This window comes from Alligator mississippiensis, chromosome 10, assembly GCF_030867095.1.
Source record: "Alligator mississippiensis isolate rAllMis1 chromosome 10, rAllMis1, whole genome shotgun sequence".
Taxonomy (NCBI): domain Eukaryota; kingdom Metazoa; phylum Chordata; order Crocodylia; family Alligatoridae; genus Alligator; species Alligator mississippiensis.
Window position 1 is genome coordinate 19,419,602 of NC_081833.1, and position 19,855 is coordinate 19,439,456.

General features: G+C 48.1%; 1 protein-coding gene across 2 annotated transcripts in view; it reads right to left on the minus strand.

Annotated features, from left to right (window-relative positions):
• Positions 1 to 722: 722 nt before the first annotated feature.
• Positions 723 to 19,855, minus strand: part of ADORA2A (adenosine A2a receptor) — a 38,006-nt gene continuing 18,873 nt past the window's right edge. For both annotated transcript variants that reach the window (XM_006272206.4, XM_059713519.1), the window contains exons 2-3: positions 16,478 to 17,394; positions 723 to 6,990 (exon numbers count right to left, since the gene is read on the minus strand). In XM_006272206.4, coding sequence (XP_006272268.1) covers positions 6,030 to 6,990; positions 16,478 to 16,827 — 1,311 coding nt within the window. In that variant the 5' untranslated portion in view covers positions 16,828 to 17,394 and the 3' untranslated portion in view covers positions 723 to 6,029. The remainder of the gene's footprint in view (positions 6,991 to 16,477; positions 17,395 to 19,855) is intronic.

Sequence of the window (19,855 nt, forward strand, 5' to 3'; positions counted from 1 at the left end):
GAACCGCGCTTCACAGCTGCTATGGAGGAAAGCTGGACACAGCTTTTCCTGTGTCCTGACACAGCTGCTGTGCACTGGCTTGACAGGGGTACTAGAGCAGCAGGAGGGGCCATTTCCTCTCTAGAGCCGAAAATTTAACCAAGCTACAGCTCTCCAACCCCAACCTGCACCATTCTTGCTTTGCCAGAGTGATGCAGGGGGTGAGAGCAATGGGGTAGCCAGGGCATTATTGGCAGGAAGTCTGAAGTGCACTGATAACACTGATAACACCAGCCAGTGCTCGGGTCCCAGCTGGCAGAGTTGCATTGTGGTGCATGTGTTACCTCCAAGTAGGTGTCTGTAGTATTTGCACACTTTGCTACTGCCCTGATAGGCAACGCTGCCCTGCACAGCTCAGGCAGACAGATGGGCTGCAATTACACAGCACATTAACGTGATGCCCTTTTGCTGCCAAGACGATGGCTCCCAGGAAGTCAGAGATGTGATAGGCCTTCGAGACTCTAGGGGTCCATCATCACGGAGCAACGTAAGAGTTTCAACAGAAGTCTAATAGAAGGAGTCAGAGGATGGGGAATGGAACAGGATGGAAAACTCTCCTTTCTGTTGGCTTAACCCCAGAAGTCAAATAATAACAACAATAATAATAACCATGTTGCTGTTGTCCAACCAAACCAGGAGCCGGCTGGCCGCCCCAGCACTAGGACACAAAAACACTCGCACTGTCTTTTATAAATATATTTTATTTTAGTGCTCAATAAAAAACTTAACCAAGACATCACACTCAGCAGCACCAGGGCGCTTCCTGCCCAGCAGTCTGACAACTTCACACATTCAAAAATTGTAGTCAATGCACTTAACAATACATTTACAGGCACACAGACTCTACCTCTCCCCACCATGTCCCTCTCAGGCTGCTCCCACTTGCTCCAGATGCAGAGAGAGGGACATGAAGACATCCCACCTATAAGTTACAAAACTTTTAAATTAAAGGGGTGGGGATCTCCTAGACTGCAGCATGTACATTGGTGTGTTTGGGTTCCCTTGTGCCAGGGAATACCAGGAGACAAACCGAGATGGGGACAGAGGCTCTGCAGAGTGAAGGAAAGGGACCATCTGCTTTGAGAGCAAATGGGAAGGAGACCAGGAGTGGAGGCAAAAGGCGCTTTAGGATCAATAGGTTCCAGCCCTGATTTTGGCCTATTTTGGCTTGACATGACCCAGCTTCCTGGAAAGCCACAAAGAAAGGACCCAGACCTGATTCTGGCATTTTAGAGACTCACCAAGGGTAGTCACCTTGTTTCAGTTACTCACCATTCATGCTACCATGGGGAAGATTAACATCAGCCTGGGACCTCTTCTGCTCTCAGGACCGCAGGGAGGTGCCAGGTCTGATGCAGAGCAGATTCAATGAGAAAGGCAACAGAAGAAAGAGCTGATCTTTAGGCAGCTTCCTAAACACTGTGCTAGTGTTCTGCACTGGTGACGCAACCCACTTTACAAGGGCATGACTTCAGTGCGTTCATGTGTTCCTCTAAAACATGGTTAGGCTCATCAGAGGCGTAGGAGGGGCCTTGGGATACATTGAGGCAGGAGGAAATAAAGAGCATCTGAAGGGAGTAGGCTGAGAAAAATCCCTTCTGCCTTGGCTGCATACCAATCAGGTGGGAATGGGCTGCTCCCCCTGCTGTGAACAGCCCTGGATAGTCATGGCACACACCCCATCTGCCTCCCCTCAAATCCTGTGGCACACTGCTGGGCCCCAAGACTTGTGGTGTCCATCCCTCCACCCCCTGAATCCTGCCTGAGTCTCTCCCAAAGAGAAACTTCAGCACACTTGTCTCCTCAAACCCCTGAGTCCTCCAGCACGCTTCCCCTGGGAACACCTGAGAACCCTCCAGGATCCTCCCCTACCCCAAACCCCAAATGTGCCCCAACCCTCCAGAACCACCCTCCCCTCCAAGGACAGGTGCCCTGCTCAGCAAATCGGACAGGCTTTGCATTTCAGTCCTTCCCACAGGAGTCCTCTCTCTCCAGGGAAGCATCTGGCTGAATACAGTTAATATGACAGGTTATCCTGCCCTTGAGGTCTGTCAGGCCAACACAACACACCCAAAACTTCACCCCCACCACATATATGTGCCCAACATCTCTTCACAAGCTGGCTGCATGTTCAGATGACCCTGCCCATGCAGCCCATTTCAGAGAGTCCTCCCTGATAGTCCAATCAGGGAAGGAAGCATGGTGGACATTTCCTGAGGACAAAGTCTCTTGCAACATTTCTGAGAGCAGCCCGTTTCTAGTTGGCTGGGAACATGAAGCGACACAGGATTTAGGCACAGAAGCTTTTGACCTTGACCAGAATCACAGTGCAAAGCTGAACTGAGATGGGGGAACAGGGGAAGAAGTTTAAGGTAATCCCACCTCCCTGCCACTTTGGCCTCAAAGCCAGTTCCTTTCAAAAGGTGAACAAAAGCTCAGCTTAGTCCCAATTTCTTCCAAGCCTGTTTGCAACCCAAGGCCTCATTCCCTAGCTGACAGAGCCACCATCCACAGGCCCACTCTCCCTCCACATACCAAATTTTACATGCTGCCTTGCTGGGACATATTTCTCAGCTACTGCTGGACTCTCAGCTGCCCTATTCAAGCTTCCAAAACACTCAGGAATACAGCCGGTCTGGAAGATGCTATGCAAAATAAAGTGGTAACGTGTTGCGTTGCACACACACAATCAAGACAGCACCCAGCAGAGACAACGGGCCTTAGCATGACTCTTAATGAAGTCAGTCATGGCCATAAGCCAAAACTCTGTCCAAATCCCTGCAAGGCAAATAGATACTGGAACTTGCCTCCTGGGAATGGTGAAATTCATAGAATTCCCTCAAATAGAATAAGGCACCAGATCTCTCTCTCTCTCTATGAGGGTTAGGGCCGCTTTTAGCAGAATGTTCCAGTTCAGTGATACTTGACTCCCGCAGAACTCTGCCTCTGTGCTGTAACACCACGGCTCTGCATCTTGACTCCCTAAGAAAAAACTCTCCGTCTTCCCCTGCCCTTTATCTCAGCCACGTCTTAGCTTATCCAGAACAGCTGTATTTCATCAGCTACACATTCCCCACTGAAAAAGGATAGGGGGGTGGGAAGAGGGAGAGGAAGACGTGCTTGACCTTTCCCCTTCACAATGACCTTTGACCTTTGTCACTGAAATATTTTAAGCAGGGGCATGTTTCTCAAAAATGGACCAACAGCTGAAAAGGCTGGAGTGGAGGGGAAGAGGAGCACTCAGCTTCCCAGGTCCCTGCATCTGGACTGGCCATTGTCATGACTGAGGATGGTGATAAGGCCACAACACTGCCAGTCACAATAACATGAGTCTTGTGATAGGCGATGTCTCTGCTACAGCCCCAGTTCTTGAAGTCACTTGCTCACATGGGCATCTATACTTCCCCTCCTAAATACAGAACAAACCAGGAAAATATGAACCCTAACAAGGCTCAAAAGCAGGACAGCAAAAAAGACAAACCTCAAATGCCCTTATTTTTGGGTTGCCAATACTGTCAAGTGGAGCTAAACAACCAGTGTCTGCGTTTGGGGCCACAGCTACCTAGTAAACATACCGTCCCTAGCAGAGACAACTTCAGATGGGCCACGCTGCTCAGGCTACCTGGTAACCCGAAGCAGTCTGCATGGCTACCTGACTCTGCTGCTCAGCAGTGCTGATCAGCCCACCTGAAGCACTGTGCAAGCACAGATAGATACGCTGCACTGAGGAGTCAGCCCCCAAGGGACAGTGCAGCAGGCTTAAGGTGCTGATGCTGCTGGGCACAGTAAGTTTGTTGTGTAGATGTAGGGAATGGGAGATAAAATTGGTCAATGGACACAGAATGTGGTGGACGGGTCATTTTCGACCTGGAGGGATGTGAGGAGCGGGGTCCCCCGGGGCTCGGTCCTCGGACCTGCGCTGCTCAACATCTTCATCGGTGACTTGGATGAGGGGGTAAAAAGCACCCTATTCAAATTTCCTGATGACACTAAGATGTGGGGGGATGTGGGCATGCTAGAAGGGAGGACTAAGCTGCAATTGGACCTAGACAGATTACAGGGGTGGGCAGATGAGAACAGGATGGGTTTCAACACTGACAAGTGCAAGGTGCTGCACCTGGGGAGGAAAAACCAGCAGCATACCTACAGGCTGGGGAACTCCCTTCTCGTCAGTGCAGGGGCAGAAAAGGATCTTGGAGTCATTATTGATGCCAAAATGAACATGGGCCAACAGTGTGGGGACGTGGTCAGGAAGGCCAACTGTACCTTGTCATGCATCCACAGATGCATCTCAAGCAGGTCCAAGGAGGTGATCCTCCCCCTCTGTGCGACACTGGTCAGGCCGCAGTTGGAGTACTGCATCCAGTTCTGGGTGCCGCACTTCAGGAGGGATGTGGACAGCATGGAGAGGGTCCAGAGGAGGGCCACCCGCATGATCAGGGGGCAGCAGGGCAGGCCCTATGAGGAGAGGCTACGGGACCTAAACCTGTTCAGCCTCCACAAGGGAAGGCTGAGGGGGGATCTAGTGGCCTGTTACAAACTAGTCAGAGGGGACCAGCAGGCATTGGGGGAGTCCCTGTTCCCCCGAACACTACCAGGAGTGACTAGAAATAACGGTCACGAGCTGGCAGAGGGTAGATTCAGACTAGACATCAGGAGGCGCTACTTCACAGTCAGGGCGGCTAGGATCTGGAACCAACTTCCCAGAGAAGTGGTGCTGGCTCCTACCCTGGGGGTCTTTAAGAGGAGGCTACATGTACACCTTGCTGGGGTCGTTTGACCCCAGTGCTCTTTCCTGCCATGGCAGGGGGTCGGACCTGATGATTTGTCAAGGTCCCTTCCGACCCTACAAACTATGAAACTATGAATTCTGCATATACAGCTGGGCAGATACAAAGACAGATGGAGAGAAAATGATTCTAAGACAGCGCAAACCTGGCCCTGGCTCCAGCCTATCCCCTTCTATTGCTCCCAATGCACCTGCCAGCCATCCACCAAACCTGTCAACACCTCCTGGGCACCTTTCCCTACCCCTGCCTTGTCGCACTGTTACCTGCAGAACACAGATCTGCTCTCACCCCTTAGTATCTGACAAAGCAGGCCGTTGCCTCTGAAAGCTTTTGCCTCTCTGAACCATTTAGTCTCTAGGGTGCCACCCTATCATGCCTTCTGCCCTTTGGTTAATATAAATTATTTAAAATAATTTCATATTCATACTTCTTTAAATGAAATGGGGGTCTGTGAAATATAGTTACTGGTTTCTTTCAACATGCTGGGTCTACCAGGGACATGGGCGGCGTTGGGAGCTGTGTATAGTCATGCTTCAACTGCTAACCATTATACATAAGAAGCAGGTCCTACGATGATGTGATTTAGTGGTGATAAGAAAAGTCAGGAAACCTGTGGTGCAGTTAAGCTTTAAAAACAACAACGACAAAGTAAAACAGTTATGTAGTTTAAGGTGTCCAAAGCTCCGGATGAGAATCCCTTCACTTCCTAGGTATTGTTCCTGACCAGCAGGCACGGTTATGCCTTTTACATTTTTAACAGAGGCTGCAGACTTAAAAGCCCCACCCCTCTATATAAATACTTCTAACCAGCCCTTTACTTCTGTGGGTGAAGACAACTAGACCAACACGCATACACAGACACATAGTACAGAGGAGAACAGCACAATATACCCTGAATTAACAGTCTCCTGGTGCTCAGCTCAGGATGTCAGCTTTGACCTTAGCTTGCTTCTCTCTGCATCTCAGAGCTGGACCTTCGACAGATACAGTTTTCCTTCTTCCATACTCCATTCAAAACTCTCTCATTACTTTTCTCCAGCCCAGCTCTTAGGATCTTCCCATCAGTCCTGGGCAAGGACCCCCTTCACCAGAAAGACGTGGACAGACTTCCCTTTCTTCCCAGCCTCCCTTTTTCCCATATAGAGGCATCTGACAGGGCAAAAAAAAAATAATTCTACCAGGAAGACTCTATACAAGTCATCAGGAAACATCAGCTGCTGCAAAGGTTGAGCTCTCCAGATCAGAGTAAGAGACGGATGTCTCAATCAGCTCTTCACTAAGCAGCTCCATGTTCTTACATGCCTCTGAGAGGTCCCCGTTTTTGCAAGAATGTGGGATATGCCCATTTGTTTCCATGTCCAATGCACTCCCATTCTGGTGCCATTCCAAACCTGCCTTGCATTTGCTCAGGTCCTGCTTTTCAGGGTCTCTGTGGATCTCCCCATTGGTGTATACATTCAGGGCATATTCACTGATCCTTATGCTGGTATTCTCCCCATCCCCACCATGAGTTGAAGTCCGAGAGCTGGCAGTACCGGTCTTAAACTGCTCCTTCCTACCCAGGATATGCTGACTGATAATTTTCCGGAAGGTGTGTCGGAACTCCCGGATCCGATAGGCATAGATCAACGGGTTCACTACGGAGTTGGCATGAGACAAGATGATGGCCAGGTACATCAGCCAGAGGGGAGCACGGGTACACCCTGGGCAAAAAAGAGTGAAGCAGTTTATAATGTGGAGTGGAAGCCAGCAGATGGCAAAAAGTCCAACAATGATGGCTAAAGACTTGGCTGCATGGACCTCCTTCTGCAAAGTGGACCGCGAGCGTTCCCCGTGCACCATCTTGTTCTCCATCTGCTTCAGCTGCCGCCGGGCTGCCATGAAGATTTTCAAATAGATGCCAAACATGATGAGGAGGGGCAACAACACGCAGGCAAAAAAGTTGTAGTAGACCATGTATTCCATGGTGACCACAGTCTCAAAGAGACAAGCCACCATCCTGTTGCTACAGTTGTTTGGAGACGAGTTATTGGTATCCTGACCTTCACTCTGGGAACATTTGTTCCAGCCCAGCATGGGTGTCAGGCCAATGATGAAGGACAAGACCCAGCAGATGGCAATGATACCCTTGGCACGTGAGCCAGTCACCAAACCATTGTACCTGAAAAACAGAGGAGAGAAGAATTACAACAGTGTAACTGGCACAAACACCTGACACCTAAGTAACCCTCCAATGGCCTGTCCCTGTGAGTGCAGAAAGAGGAGAAACTTGTCCTGAAATACTCCAGTTAGCTGTCACATGCCTATCCAAAGAGTAACTGAACAGCAGAGCACAGCCCACTTGCCTCAACCCCCGCAGGATCTACAGCGATATTGGACACCCTCTTAATTTATTTCATCCACTCTTGGGTGTTGAAGGATGGGCAACAACATATTAGGTGAGCTGTATAAACCCTCCCCCTCCTCCCCCTGCCAAAATCCACCTGCCTTCTCTTTCCTTGCATCTCTCAAGCATCATCAGAAATTTATTAGGTTGATTGTCAAGCAAAGGGTGGCAGCCCTGCTCCAACTCCTTGACACATAAAAGAAGCACCTCGAACAATGCACAAACTTCACTTCCATTTACCAGCAAATACTGAAATAGTTCTTCCATTCTGCAACGGAGAAAATCCTGAAGAAAAGTTTTGCTAGCTCCATATCTGAGTGTAGGTAAGGCCCTGGGTGGACAGTACAGCTGACTAGTAACAGAGAGCTCGAGAATACTGTATTATTGGCCCAGCATCACAGAGCCTGGATGAGAGTCCCAGATACAGAGCATGCTACCGGTCTACAATCAGAGCCAGTCCAGGATCTTGGACTGTGAATTCCAATTGCATCGACCTGATTTTGATGAACATCCTAAGAATTTCAGTATCACCAATGTAATGCAGAGAGGGGGATTAGTATTGCATTGATACTAATGGTAGAAATGGATGCTGCCAGCTGAACAATACTGGCAGATGTGCCTTCCACATTAGCAGCAATTCAGCATGACTGTTAGGCTCAGAACAAGGATTTTCACAGAAGGGCCGTATTACAGATTGGGCCAACACACAGAACTGTAAGGAAGGCATCGCTAAGCCTGTCCCAAGCCGATGCACCCAGGAATAAATCCACTCAAATATTCTGAGAGAGAAAACAGCAACCTGGTAAGACCCTAATGACAGACCAAGGGACCTGTCCTAATTACCAGCCGGTCACTGAGAACTAGCAGGCAGCTGCAGGTCCTGAGCTGGTGGCACTAGCTTTGCTCCACAGAAATGTGAAGCAGAGGGATGGTTTCATATTTCAATACAATTTCCTTTCCTAAGTAGCACTTCGCACGGAAAAGGAACAGAAGAGTTCCCACATTGTTTAGCACTGATCCCACACTGTGCCTGACCTCATGTGTGCGTGATCTGATCATGGTAAGATGTCTCCCATGTCGCCCCCTATTCCCACTCCCTGCTTCTCCATCTCCATTTCTTTAACAAACAAACATTAAAAAAAACCAACAAAGACAACTCTCTCTCCATGGGCTTGCTTTTCCCACACACGCTGTGCTCTTCATGTGAGCTCAGAGGAGGGGCCTGGCTTCTCCCAGCCACAGTGCAGAACTGGGGCCTGGCACAGGTTCTCAGTCACTGATGAAGGACCATGGAAAGGGCATTGAGGCACCAGCAGCACATATGGACTGTTATTCCCTTTGTTCATTTTTAAATGGCAGTTCACAAGGAAGAAAAAGTGGGGGAGAATCAGAGAGAGAAGAATCATAAGAGAAGTAGGGCTGGACAGGACCTCCAGAGGTCGCTTAACCCAACCCCCCCCCAAAGGAGGCTGGGAGGACAAGAAGTATCCTCTGGCTCTTCCCTCAGACCTGGGACAAGTCTCCCTCCCCCAGGTTCTGGAGAGATGGTGAAGGGGTTTCTCTAGAAACTTGTAGCTCTCGTCTAAACCGCTGAAAGGGGCTGAGCGTACTCTATATTGGGGATGTGAGAGGAAAAGGGGGTTGCTCTTCGATTCAGATCCCACTGACACAAATCAAACTACAACTTATGATTCAAAACATATATTTAAAATCAAAACAAGGCAGCAAGAGATCTGCTGAAGGAACTTGAAGCTTAAAAAATAGCAACTAGAATTGGCTGCATCTCTGCCGGGAGGAATTTTGAACTTGAACAGCTGTTATCCCACGGCTGGAGATGTCCTTCCCTTCCACTAAAAATATATTTATTACAGCTGCTTACAAACTCCTCCCCTTCCTCCATGTTCTTACCCTCTGGGGATTCCCGTGCAAGAGGATTTAAAGGCTTGTGAACCAGTTTTTAACCCAAACAGGCTCTTTGCTTCACTGTCCTAGAGGACACAGCAGCTGGTAGTGAGTACCAGCCTAAATCTGGACGCCCTTCCATAGCGCCTCATTTAGGGATCTCCACTAGGTTTTGGAGTTAGGTCTTACAATTCTCTAGTAAGTAGTTCATTGTAAGATTGTTCCTATTTTAGACAACTACATTAAGGCCAAAATATTCAGAAAGTTTCTGGTCATTTGGGGGACTTCAATTTCTGAGGCTCAGCTAGAAACACCATGAGCCTGAGGTGCTGAGCACACGTGAACTGGGGTGGAGTTGGTCAGAACTGCGAGTCCCCAACACTTCTGAAGATCCGGGGCTTAAGTGTCCGGAAAGGGGCACCCAAAAACCAATGTCTTCTCACCTCTCACTGGTGGACAGTTTTCATCACATTATAAGATTGGATACTGGCAGAATCCTTAACAGCCCCCAGCCCAGGGTCAGCCCACACTGCTCCAAAGGAAGCGTACTCATGAACTTACCTACACATCTGTCCGCTCCTTATCCCTGATTCCCAAATCCTGTTGGCTACTGGGGATTGCACTTAAGACTTTCTCTGGTCAGTTCTCTGTAATACAGGGCTAGTGGTATGGTACTTGTTCGCTAGAAAGCTTTGCCATTACACAGTTTGGGGCTTATTACAAATTATTATATTATGAAGCTCTAATATTCCCAATTAGGGTCACAATGTGGTAGGCTCTAAAAATACACATAAGGTTGTCCTTGCCTCAAACAGCTTACAACCTAAATACACAAGACAAACAAAGGGAGGAATGTCCCCATTTTACAGATATGGAACAGAGGCACAAATACAGCTTATGGCTGCATAAGAAATCCTGCGGCACAGTATCCAGATCTCTTGTATCCTTGGTCTGGAACTTAACCCCCATTTCATGAAATCCTCCATCAAAAATCCTCCTTCTCCCATCACTGGTGGCTGCCAATATGGCCATTAAAGGTTGAACTGACAGGTAGCAGTAAATGTAGTGTCCAAGCACTACTTCTTTGGTCAGCATAATCAGTTCCCGTGTGCAAAACCACATGTTAATGATTGCTGGGCACATGACTGATGCCCAAGGCACTGCACTCCTAGAATCGACCAGTGCTGAGAGACAGCTGACGCACGAGAATCCACTGCACACAAGCAAGGTCTATACAACTCTGAAGGACCAGGGGAAGGTGACTAACCTCCTTGCAACTGTAACCTAGCAAGTAGTTGAGCCAGAGCTTCTAGAAATTGAAAAGCTACACCAAGACTGGAGTCACTGCTGTCACATCCCCAGGTGCGTTAGAGATGGGGACCAAAGACAACATTTTAAATAGAAAGAAATAAAATCATACTACTCAAAAGGTCAGCCCCTTTGACTGTTTCTGAGGAATACCCGCTTCGGGGCTCGCTCATAGGTGGCAAGCAATGAGCCAGACAAAGGATTACCAAGTGCAGGATGACCTTCAAATAAAGAGTGCCACATAATTACTTTCACATTGGTTAGCTCCTGGCTTTGCTTCAGAGTGGTACCACAGGTCTGCAGCTCTATCTGATACTGCCATTGACTGAACGTGATCAGAAGCTGAAAGATACCTACTTGAGGTTATTGTCTTTCAGAGGGGACAATATAGGCAGATGGCAATCTGAGCCAACTTTTCCATTTGGCTGCAGGAAGAAAACCTCTTCTCTTCCTCTTCTCAGGGCATCCTACCTACCTGCCATTTCTCCATGGGAATACCTCTATAACAAACACACGGAAGCACACACTGGGCACTATGCCCTCTGGAGCCTGTGCTGGCTCAAAGAGCTTGGAAAGTGCTAGCTGTTCTTGGCCAGCCACATCACCCTGGAACTAAGAATACCCAGCCAGTTTTATTTATAACACCCAGGTTTATTATGCCAGCGAGCGCATGCTCTCAGCATACCTGCCATCTTAGAGATGCAGCCAACTGTTCTTCCCAGACCATTCAAGAGCCTGTGTCTCTCTCTGCTTCCAGAACGCAACACTGCTACATTTTGGAATTTGATATTAGCAACTAACCGGATGGACTGTCCTCTCTCTCTTAATTCCTTGTGGCATCAGCAGACTATTTACAAAACACTGGAAGCATTCATCAAATTCTGCACAGTTATCTATTGATTGTTTTGGAAAACAAAATTTAGAAATTGTAGGATATTTTTAAGCACAATGCTTAGCCTGAACCCTTTTAACTATACCCAAGTGTACCTTTTCTTTCCCTACCTTCTGAAGATCATTCTTCCCTTAGGCAAGATTTTTCCTCAAAGATATTCCAGTCCATCTCTTCCAGTAGGATGGACAAGCCTGTACAAGATCTGAGATTGCAGTCAAGCATCTGTCTCTTAAAAACCTGTGGAACACCCTTTCAATTAAATGCAAACACCTGGTTATTTTGCTTGAGACAATCAGCAGTGAACTAGTTAAAATTGACCTAAAAAAGACAAAAAATACTGAATTTGGGCCCTTTCTTTTTCTTTAGGATGTACAAGAGAGGCCTGAAAATGTGTTATGTTTTTGGGTTTGGTTTTGTTTTGGGTTTTTTTGGGGGGGGGGGGGTGTTAAGTCTGGTATATATACACACCTCAGAATACTAGCTACTTCTAGTCTTGTCTCCTTCATTGTGTGGTATTCTTCCTTCAATGGACTAGAGGAAGTACTCTCAGTTATTACAGGTTAAAGTAAAGATACTGAATTTTTAAAAGGAAAGTATTTCTTTCAATTGTTTTTTAAATGTTTGAGTGAACTGAGTGCTAAACAAAAAAGTTCTGACTAGTCTAATACCACTTCCTTTGTCCATGTAGGCTAAGTACAGACATTCAGGGGCATTACAGGGAGGTTAAATCAATTCAAAATGGCTGCCCCAAATCAGGTAAGTCAGGATGGGGTGGCTAGCCAGGGGGTTGAGGATCCAGCAGGCTGGAGTGGTTTGAGGGTCCTCTGGGAGATGGGGGTAGGTGTGACCCAGAGGTGGAGTAGGGGGGCAGGTGCAAACTATAGATGGGGTGAGGAGAGCAGGCACAACCCACGGCAGGGAGGGAGGCAAGACCCACTAGGAGTGGGGTGTCTCCCCGCAGTGAACCTACACCCCCATCCCTCCCCCCACCCCAGACTTACTTGCTTGGCTCTGGCAGTGGCGAATACTGATAAAAGCAGCTGTACCGAGAGGCTTGTGGGATGGGAGTTGAGAGGGCTGGCTGGTGGGGGGTGGAAGGGAAGGGACACACAAAAAATAGACCCCTGTGGGGAGAGGGAAAGAATGAAAAGAGCATCCCTGGGGCTGGGGCCAATGACTAGGTTTTCCCAGCCCCGGAGCTGTACAGATGAAGTGTACAGAAGTTCCATGCATCAGTTTGACCTAAATTGAGTTAATCTAATACGACATAGATCCAGGTTTATCTTAAACTGGGTTCTGCAATTTTCAGGCCAGTTTGTGTGCATGGAACTTCTGTACAGTTACAGGTTTGGACTGACTGCCCGTCACTGAGACTGGGTCTATAAGTGTAAGGTCGGCACCAGGACAAGCTAGGTTTAAATCAGGCAATTCTGAACCCAATTTCACCTCCCCAAAAGTCTGTGGTTAGCCTTACAGGTTTGGTGCTCTCATCATACTGAAGGTCAAAAACAGATTTGAGTTGTCTAGTCACATACAGGTTCTTTCAGGTAAAACAGACTCGATAAATCATACATTCCTAACTATAAAAGGCAAACAGCAGATGGAGGGGCATGTGTTGAACACTTGAGACCTTTTATTTTACAATCTTTTATACCAATTGCATTTTACTGGGGGGGCGGGAGGGAAGGAGGGGAATATACATTTTATGTAATTATCCTCGTATAAAGGTGCCTTCTATCTGTATTGCTGAGCCCTATAAACACTTATAATAGTCAAAGCAATTCAAAAACTGAGCATAAACAACTAAATCAGCACATGCCCCAATTTTTGTTTTAAACTTTTCCTGCCATTCAGCTCATCCTTTTACAATGTGAAAAATTGTCAGTAAAAGGTTCCAGAGTTAACATTCATCTGAGATGAATGAGAAATATTTGCATGCTCTGAGAAGAAACATTATTTTAGAGACATACTCTGATCTACACACAGTTTTTGTACCACATCTACCTATGCTCTTTCAGAACCTCATAACATTATATTAGTCCAACTCCCTGATGTGGACACAATCCATTGTAAAGGGGCTTATGGTGATGTAACCAGTTCTCAGAATGGCATCTAAAATAGCGGGCTGTAACACTGTGTATATGCCTGGAAACCAATTAATAAAAGATGGAATTACAGTTACACACAGAAAAGCCTTCAGAAAAACTACTGCATCTGTATGAGTCTGCTGTGGAAACAGCATCACCGCAACGGTAATTAGAAACTTTATTTCTAAGTCAGAGGTGTTATTAATCAGCCGGAGTTCCTGACTGCCTTGCTTCTCACAAGTGACAAAGCCACAGATGAATCATGTAGGTCCAGTCAAATGATTTACTGCAGAGATGTGGAGGAGGCAGTTGTGGGTGGAGGTTGGGGGGGAAGAGGGGGAGTCCTCAAGCACGTACATGATTTAGGTGTGCAAGACACCAGAAGCCAGTTTCAAATTCTTCAGCTACATTTAACCCTGAGCAGAACAAGCAGCAGGCACTTCCTTCCCCATCTGCAGGAGGAACCAGCATGCTTCCCTGTTTTGGCTCATGCCAGAGTGTGGTATGTATGAAAATGACTCTGTCTCTGTTGCACCAGATGCCTAAGAGGACATGAGGAGGGGAGGACCAGAGGGATGACATCTACCTCTTGCATATGCAGTGGAGAGAAGGCAGGTTTTCACCCTCCACATCCCTCCTGATATTTCTGCAAGGATCAACCATAAACTGGCTGCTGCAGGTCTGACTGCTAGAGATGCACATTTCTTGTCAATTTGGCCTTATTGTCTTACTTGTGATTGGACAGCGATAGAAAAGAATCAGAGAATGGGCAGCACTTGTTTTACTTTATCAAACAGTCAGTTCACTTGGAGATGCAGGTTAGTCTAGGCCAGGGGTCAGCAACCCCTGGAATGCGTGCTGAGCATGGCACACAAGGGCATTTTGCTCAGCATGCCATGGCCAGCCCTGGCTTTGGGTAGCTGCTGCCAGCGACGGAGCCCGGGCTGCTCTCAGCAGGGTTTGCAGTGTCCCAGCTGCCTGCTGGCAGCAGCCCAAGCTCCCGGCTGGCAGCAGCTACCCAGGGCTGGGGCCGGCTGCAGCCGGGAGGCTCCAAACAGCTGTGCCGGGCTCCACAGCCCCGGCATCAGCTCTGTACCGGTGCATACACCCGCGCACCAGAGCAGGCAGTGGGGGAGGGGCCTGAGGCAGCGCAACCCCAGTCTCTCCTCCGCTCCCGGCACAGAGGTGATGGCAGCGCTCCAGAGCCTGGCGCAGTTGTTCGTAGCCAGCCTGGGCTCTTGGCAGCTGCAGCAAGCAGCAGGAAGGCTGCAAACAGCTGCACTGGGCTCCACAGCTCCATGCTGGTGAAGACTTCATGGGCACCTTGGGGTGGGCTGCGCTGCCCTGCTGTCCGCTCTGAGGTGAGCAAGCAGTTGCCGCCAGCACGGAGCTGATGCCGGAGCTGTGGAGCCCAGCGCAACTGTTTGGAGCCTCCCGGCTGTAGCCAACCCCAGCTCTGGGTAGCTACTGCCAGTTGGGAGCCCGGGTTGCTCCTAGCAGGGAGCTGGAACACTTCAAGCCCTGCTGGGAGCAGCCCGGGCTCCAGCAGCTACCCAGAGCCAGGGTAGCTGCTGACAGCCACAAAGCCCGGGCTGGGGGGCAGGGGTTTTGGGTGGGAGGCAAGGGGCAGCAGGGCTGGGGGGCAGGGGCTTTGAGTGGGGGGCAAGGGGCACAAGCAGGGCATCCTGCCATGTACCCCTTGCCCTCATTTTGTTTTTCTGGCATGCCAGCATGCTGGCACTGTGGTGCTTTTTGGCACTCTGGCCAAAAAACTTTGTCTACCCCTGGTCTAAGCTGTGTAGATTGAACTGATAACTTAAGCAAGTGAAAGGACATTCATTTTTTATTCTGGAAATGCAGCCACATGCCTGCAGCAGCCCAGTCCAGAACCTGCGGTGCACTAACATGTCTCCCTGCTTGGCTGGAGCAGACAGCTTGGGCCAAGGCTAACCTGTCCACTCTGGGGGTATGCAGGGGAGATGCATAGCATCCTGGGATGTTGGGGACTATGAGTTAACTTGAGTCTGATTGGGATCAGGGACAGAAGTGCAATAAACTGATTTAACCTAAATCAGTTAAGTCTAATACTACATCCATCCAGTTTCATCTTAAACCAGTTTCATCCATTTTGAAAGTGATTTATGTGCATTAAACTTTTGTTGTGTTACAGATCTGAACTGGTTTCTGTTCACTTACACCAGTTTATGTGTAATTTCTGTCCCTAGCCTGAATGTGCCTCTCCAAGGGCTCTCACCCTCTCCCGTGAACCTCCAGCTGCTTCCATGAACTGCTGGCTTCATCTCTACAGGAAACTTTTACAGTCCTGGGGTACAGAAGCCTAAGTGCACTGGAGTAAGGGAGGGGTCAGGCTACAGTCACTACTGTAGGCAGGGCTGGGTGGCAAAAACACTTAATTTCCCTCTGTAAAGAAACAGGCACCCCTCCAAACAATGGCTTTTACAAAAAGCCCTTCTTAACCTGAGTAGGAGTAAAGCTCCCCTTTGGGAAGGCCGTGGATTCCTCATCAGCACTCCCCAACAGCCAGTCTCACTACAAAACCATTCGTCCGTGTCCTAAAGCCCCTATTCTCTCGACATTCTTCCATGTACCAAAGCAGCCACCTTGGCCCCCCAGAGCTACGATGAGTCCAGGGGAAGGGGTGGGGCTGGGGGCAGGACTACCCCACCCCACCCACCTGGCACCAGACCCTTTCCTCCAGAACACCCTCCTTTAGCTCAAGCTTTCCCACAGTGATCTTGTTGGCACTGTTTACTTCAACTTGGAACACAAATCATTAAGGGTAAGACATGATTGTCTCTAAATATGGAACTCAAGCTCCTAGGCAATGTTCTTGTAATGCCATGGGCACATACTGTATGGGGACAAAGAACAAGAAACAGAAATGCAATGACAAGACAAGCCAGCAGCTGGGGAGGCCTAAAAAGCATTTTTGGATTACAGTGCAAATGCCACGGTTCCTCCACGCTTTCCTCCTCAGTTGCAGTTTCTAGGGAACTCTAGAGATGCCCATTCTATTAACAATTTCTCCCACACCAATGATCCCAGTGCTTACCTGAGGGGTATCCGGATAGCAATGATCCTGTCAATGGCAATAGCCAGGAGGCTGAAGATGGAACTCTGAGTCAAAACCAGGACAAAGCAGGCAATGAAGAGGCATCCATAGAAGAAGGCACAGAAGCCAGTGCTGATGGTGATGGCAAAGGGGATGGCCAGCACGCCCACTGCAATGTCGGCTGCAGCTAAGGACACCACAAAGTAGTTGGTGACATTCTGGAGGTTGCTATTCAGATAGACGGCCCAGCAGACCAGGACATTCCCCAAGATGGCCAGCACGGCAATGACCAGTTCCAGGATGATGTAAACTACATCCGCAAGGAAGTCTTTATTCCCATGTACTAGCATGGTGAGGTTGACCAGGCCAATGTGAGAAAGTGCCAGAGAAGCTCAGAGTCCATATCTGCAGCACAGTGAACAATAATTGAGGCACCTCAAAACTGTCTGGGTTCTGAAGGGCACTTAATTGCTAAGCAGATGGTGGGAGGATGACGACATCCCCCTGTTTCTTGTTAGCTACCTCAGATCTCTACTGCAGGGAGGTACAAAAGGAAAATAAAGGGTTTGTCATCTTTAGCCAGTCAGATACACTTTACAGAGTCTGAGCCTGTGCAGAAGAATAATTTATCAAACTCCAGCCAACGTCGCCACAGGGAAACCTCACTCTGATCAAGTGCTTTATCACCAGCCCATACAGTCCTGCAGGCACTTCTGTGTGTGAAGTATACTGTACGACACAGTCATTTATACCAGTTTCCTGTTGACAAACAGAGCTCCTTCACTATTTCCTGTAGTTACAAACCTAACAGGAACATGATCTTCTTGGGTTTTTCTTCTCTTTCACTGAAGGCTATAGGACTTGGGAAACACTTTCTTCAGCTGATGCAAGTATCCAACTTCTCCATTCAATATTTTCTAAAAAAAAAACACAACAAAAGAACACACAGTAAGTAATCAGCTCTATGGAAGAGAAGGGAAAAATAAAACCCTCATTAAAATTGCATATGAGCTTGATGTCAGAAATTAAACAGACTAAGGCAAATACATCACAGGCAACTATTTTGCATTCTATCCACTCTGAAAGCTGCATAGCTAGAACCAAGTTCAGAAAATCAACACTTCACAGCAATGATGAGAAACACAAGGGCTGTCTTGTTTTTGAGATTATCAACTGAGCTGGCAATTCAGCTGCTACTTGATAGTCTGCCATGAAAGAAGAGAGTCAGCTTAATTATGCTTTGGAAAGTTTTGTGCCCAGACAGGACAAAGGTGGAGGAGGCTTTTGTACACACCTACCTCCAAACTGTCACAACTATGTAGCTGTAATCATCACATGCTGCTTACACTTAAAGGCATGACCGTGCTTTGTCATCACATAAAAAACTGTGTGCGCTTGCATGTAAAGAGCATGGCATGATTGCCCCTGAACCTCTATGTACTGCCCCATAATGGTCTTTGCATTTGTCGACACGTGCAACGGCTCTGATATTTTCTTTACCATTGATCTCCAAGGGCTTTACAAAGGAGCCCTGTATCATTTGTATAATGAAGGATATACATGCAGAGGTACATACACTCCTCCTCATGGAAAGTACATGCTCATATCTCACATCATCTTGTGATATCACATACTCAAACCTGGAAACAGCAGCAAACTCAGCCTTTGGGGCACATATTCCCCTGCACAAAACAGCTCTTTATCCCAAATACATGGTAGAATACTAAACCACATTCATGAGAGTTCAACACCCAGCACTTAAACCCAATTGCATCACAATCTCCCTCACTTTCAGATATAAGTCTTCCCACAGAGATAGACCCTCAGGTCTAGCTTGCACTACAAAGTATTGCTGGCCCATCCTTGCTGGTTAGTGGTGTAATAGTAGCATAACTAGGGTGGGTCTCCAGGCACCTATTTAGAGGAGGTGCAGAAACAGCAGTTGTACCACCAACCCAGCTGCCACCACCAACCCAGACCCTGCTGCCAGCCCAGCTGTCCCAGGAGCAAAAATTGCTTGCAATGTCTCTGTGTAAAAAGGATCTCACTGTTTAATCAATATATGCATGCTAGAACCATCCGCCCAACCACCTCTGGACACAGCTCTACCACTAGAAGAGGTGGTGTAGCCCAGCAGTTCTCAATCGGGTGTCCACAGCAGGTTTCAGGGGGTCTACCCAGCCCAGCCTGGCCTAGCCAGGAGCCACCTCAGCCCCCCAGGGCTAAGATGAGTCCCAAGAAAGAGGCAGGGGCAGGGTAGGGTGGTGCTACAGGTGGGTAGATGAGGCTTGGGTGAGTGGGGCCCTAGGGCTATGAGCCACTGAGACCCATCTGCTGCACCCAGGGCTGTGTGGGCAGGGCTGGGAAGCCAGGCCAGTCCTCGGGCAGAAAAAGGTTGAACCCCTGGTGTAGCCCACAGAAAACTGCCTTTGTGGTCATATAACGACCCTCTGATAGGGGGCTACAGCTCTCTTGGCACAGCTGTGGCAGCAGCAGCGCTGTCATTAAGACAAGCTTTCAAATCAAAATGTCATGATGGAGAAGTGTGGTTTGTGGAGCTTAATTTGAAGCTCAAGTCCTTCACAGTCCATTTCTAGCTAGGTCAAGTGGCTGCCCACTGCCAGAGCCTGGCTCCTCTGCACTGAGTTTGTAGCCACCTTTGCTGTGAAAGGCAGCTGGGAGTTTGTCACTTGTGTAACACGAGACCATTCATGCAAACGCTGGGGGTGGGATATGGCACCATCTGAGGGGCCACTACAGTGGTCAATTCACAAAATACAAACAAACCTCCCAAAACAAAGGTTTCTACAGCCACATCCACAGGCCTCCCTACCTGGCCCCGGCAGTGGGACTTTCATGCCTTCAGGGACGATAGACTGATCTGAAGTTAGAAACCTAATTTTCCAGGAGAAAATGAAAGAATAAAGAGAGTAGAAATACCAGAAAATAAGATTAACTTGTGTTTCACATCTGATCTCAGGGAGATAATCTAATCTTGGACCTTCCATCGTCTTAGACATCTATTACTAATGCTGCCTTTGGAAAGAAAGTGAATGTCTGTGGTTTAAAAGTGTGTAAAATATACTTTTCCCTTAATTTCTGAAATTCCCTTTTATTTTATATATGTACATTTTGACTCTGTGTGGGGGAAGACAGCAATGGAAAGTAATTTGCAATTTACCTTGTATAAGGCAGATAAGGATGTTCCTGTTTGACCTTTTTATCAACAGTTCCATTCAGGAGGGACAGCCTCAGTCTACTTTTCTCCGCTGTCCCTCCTAACACATTGAGCTCTTTCTCCACATGCTTTTTGATTATCCGTTTCAAATCCTGGCAGATATGTGCCAAGGGCCACACTTATCAAGCTGCATTTTAGCC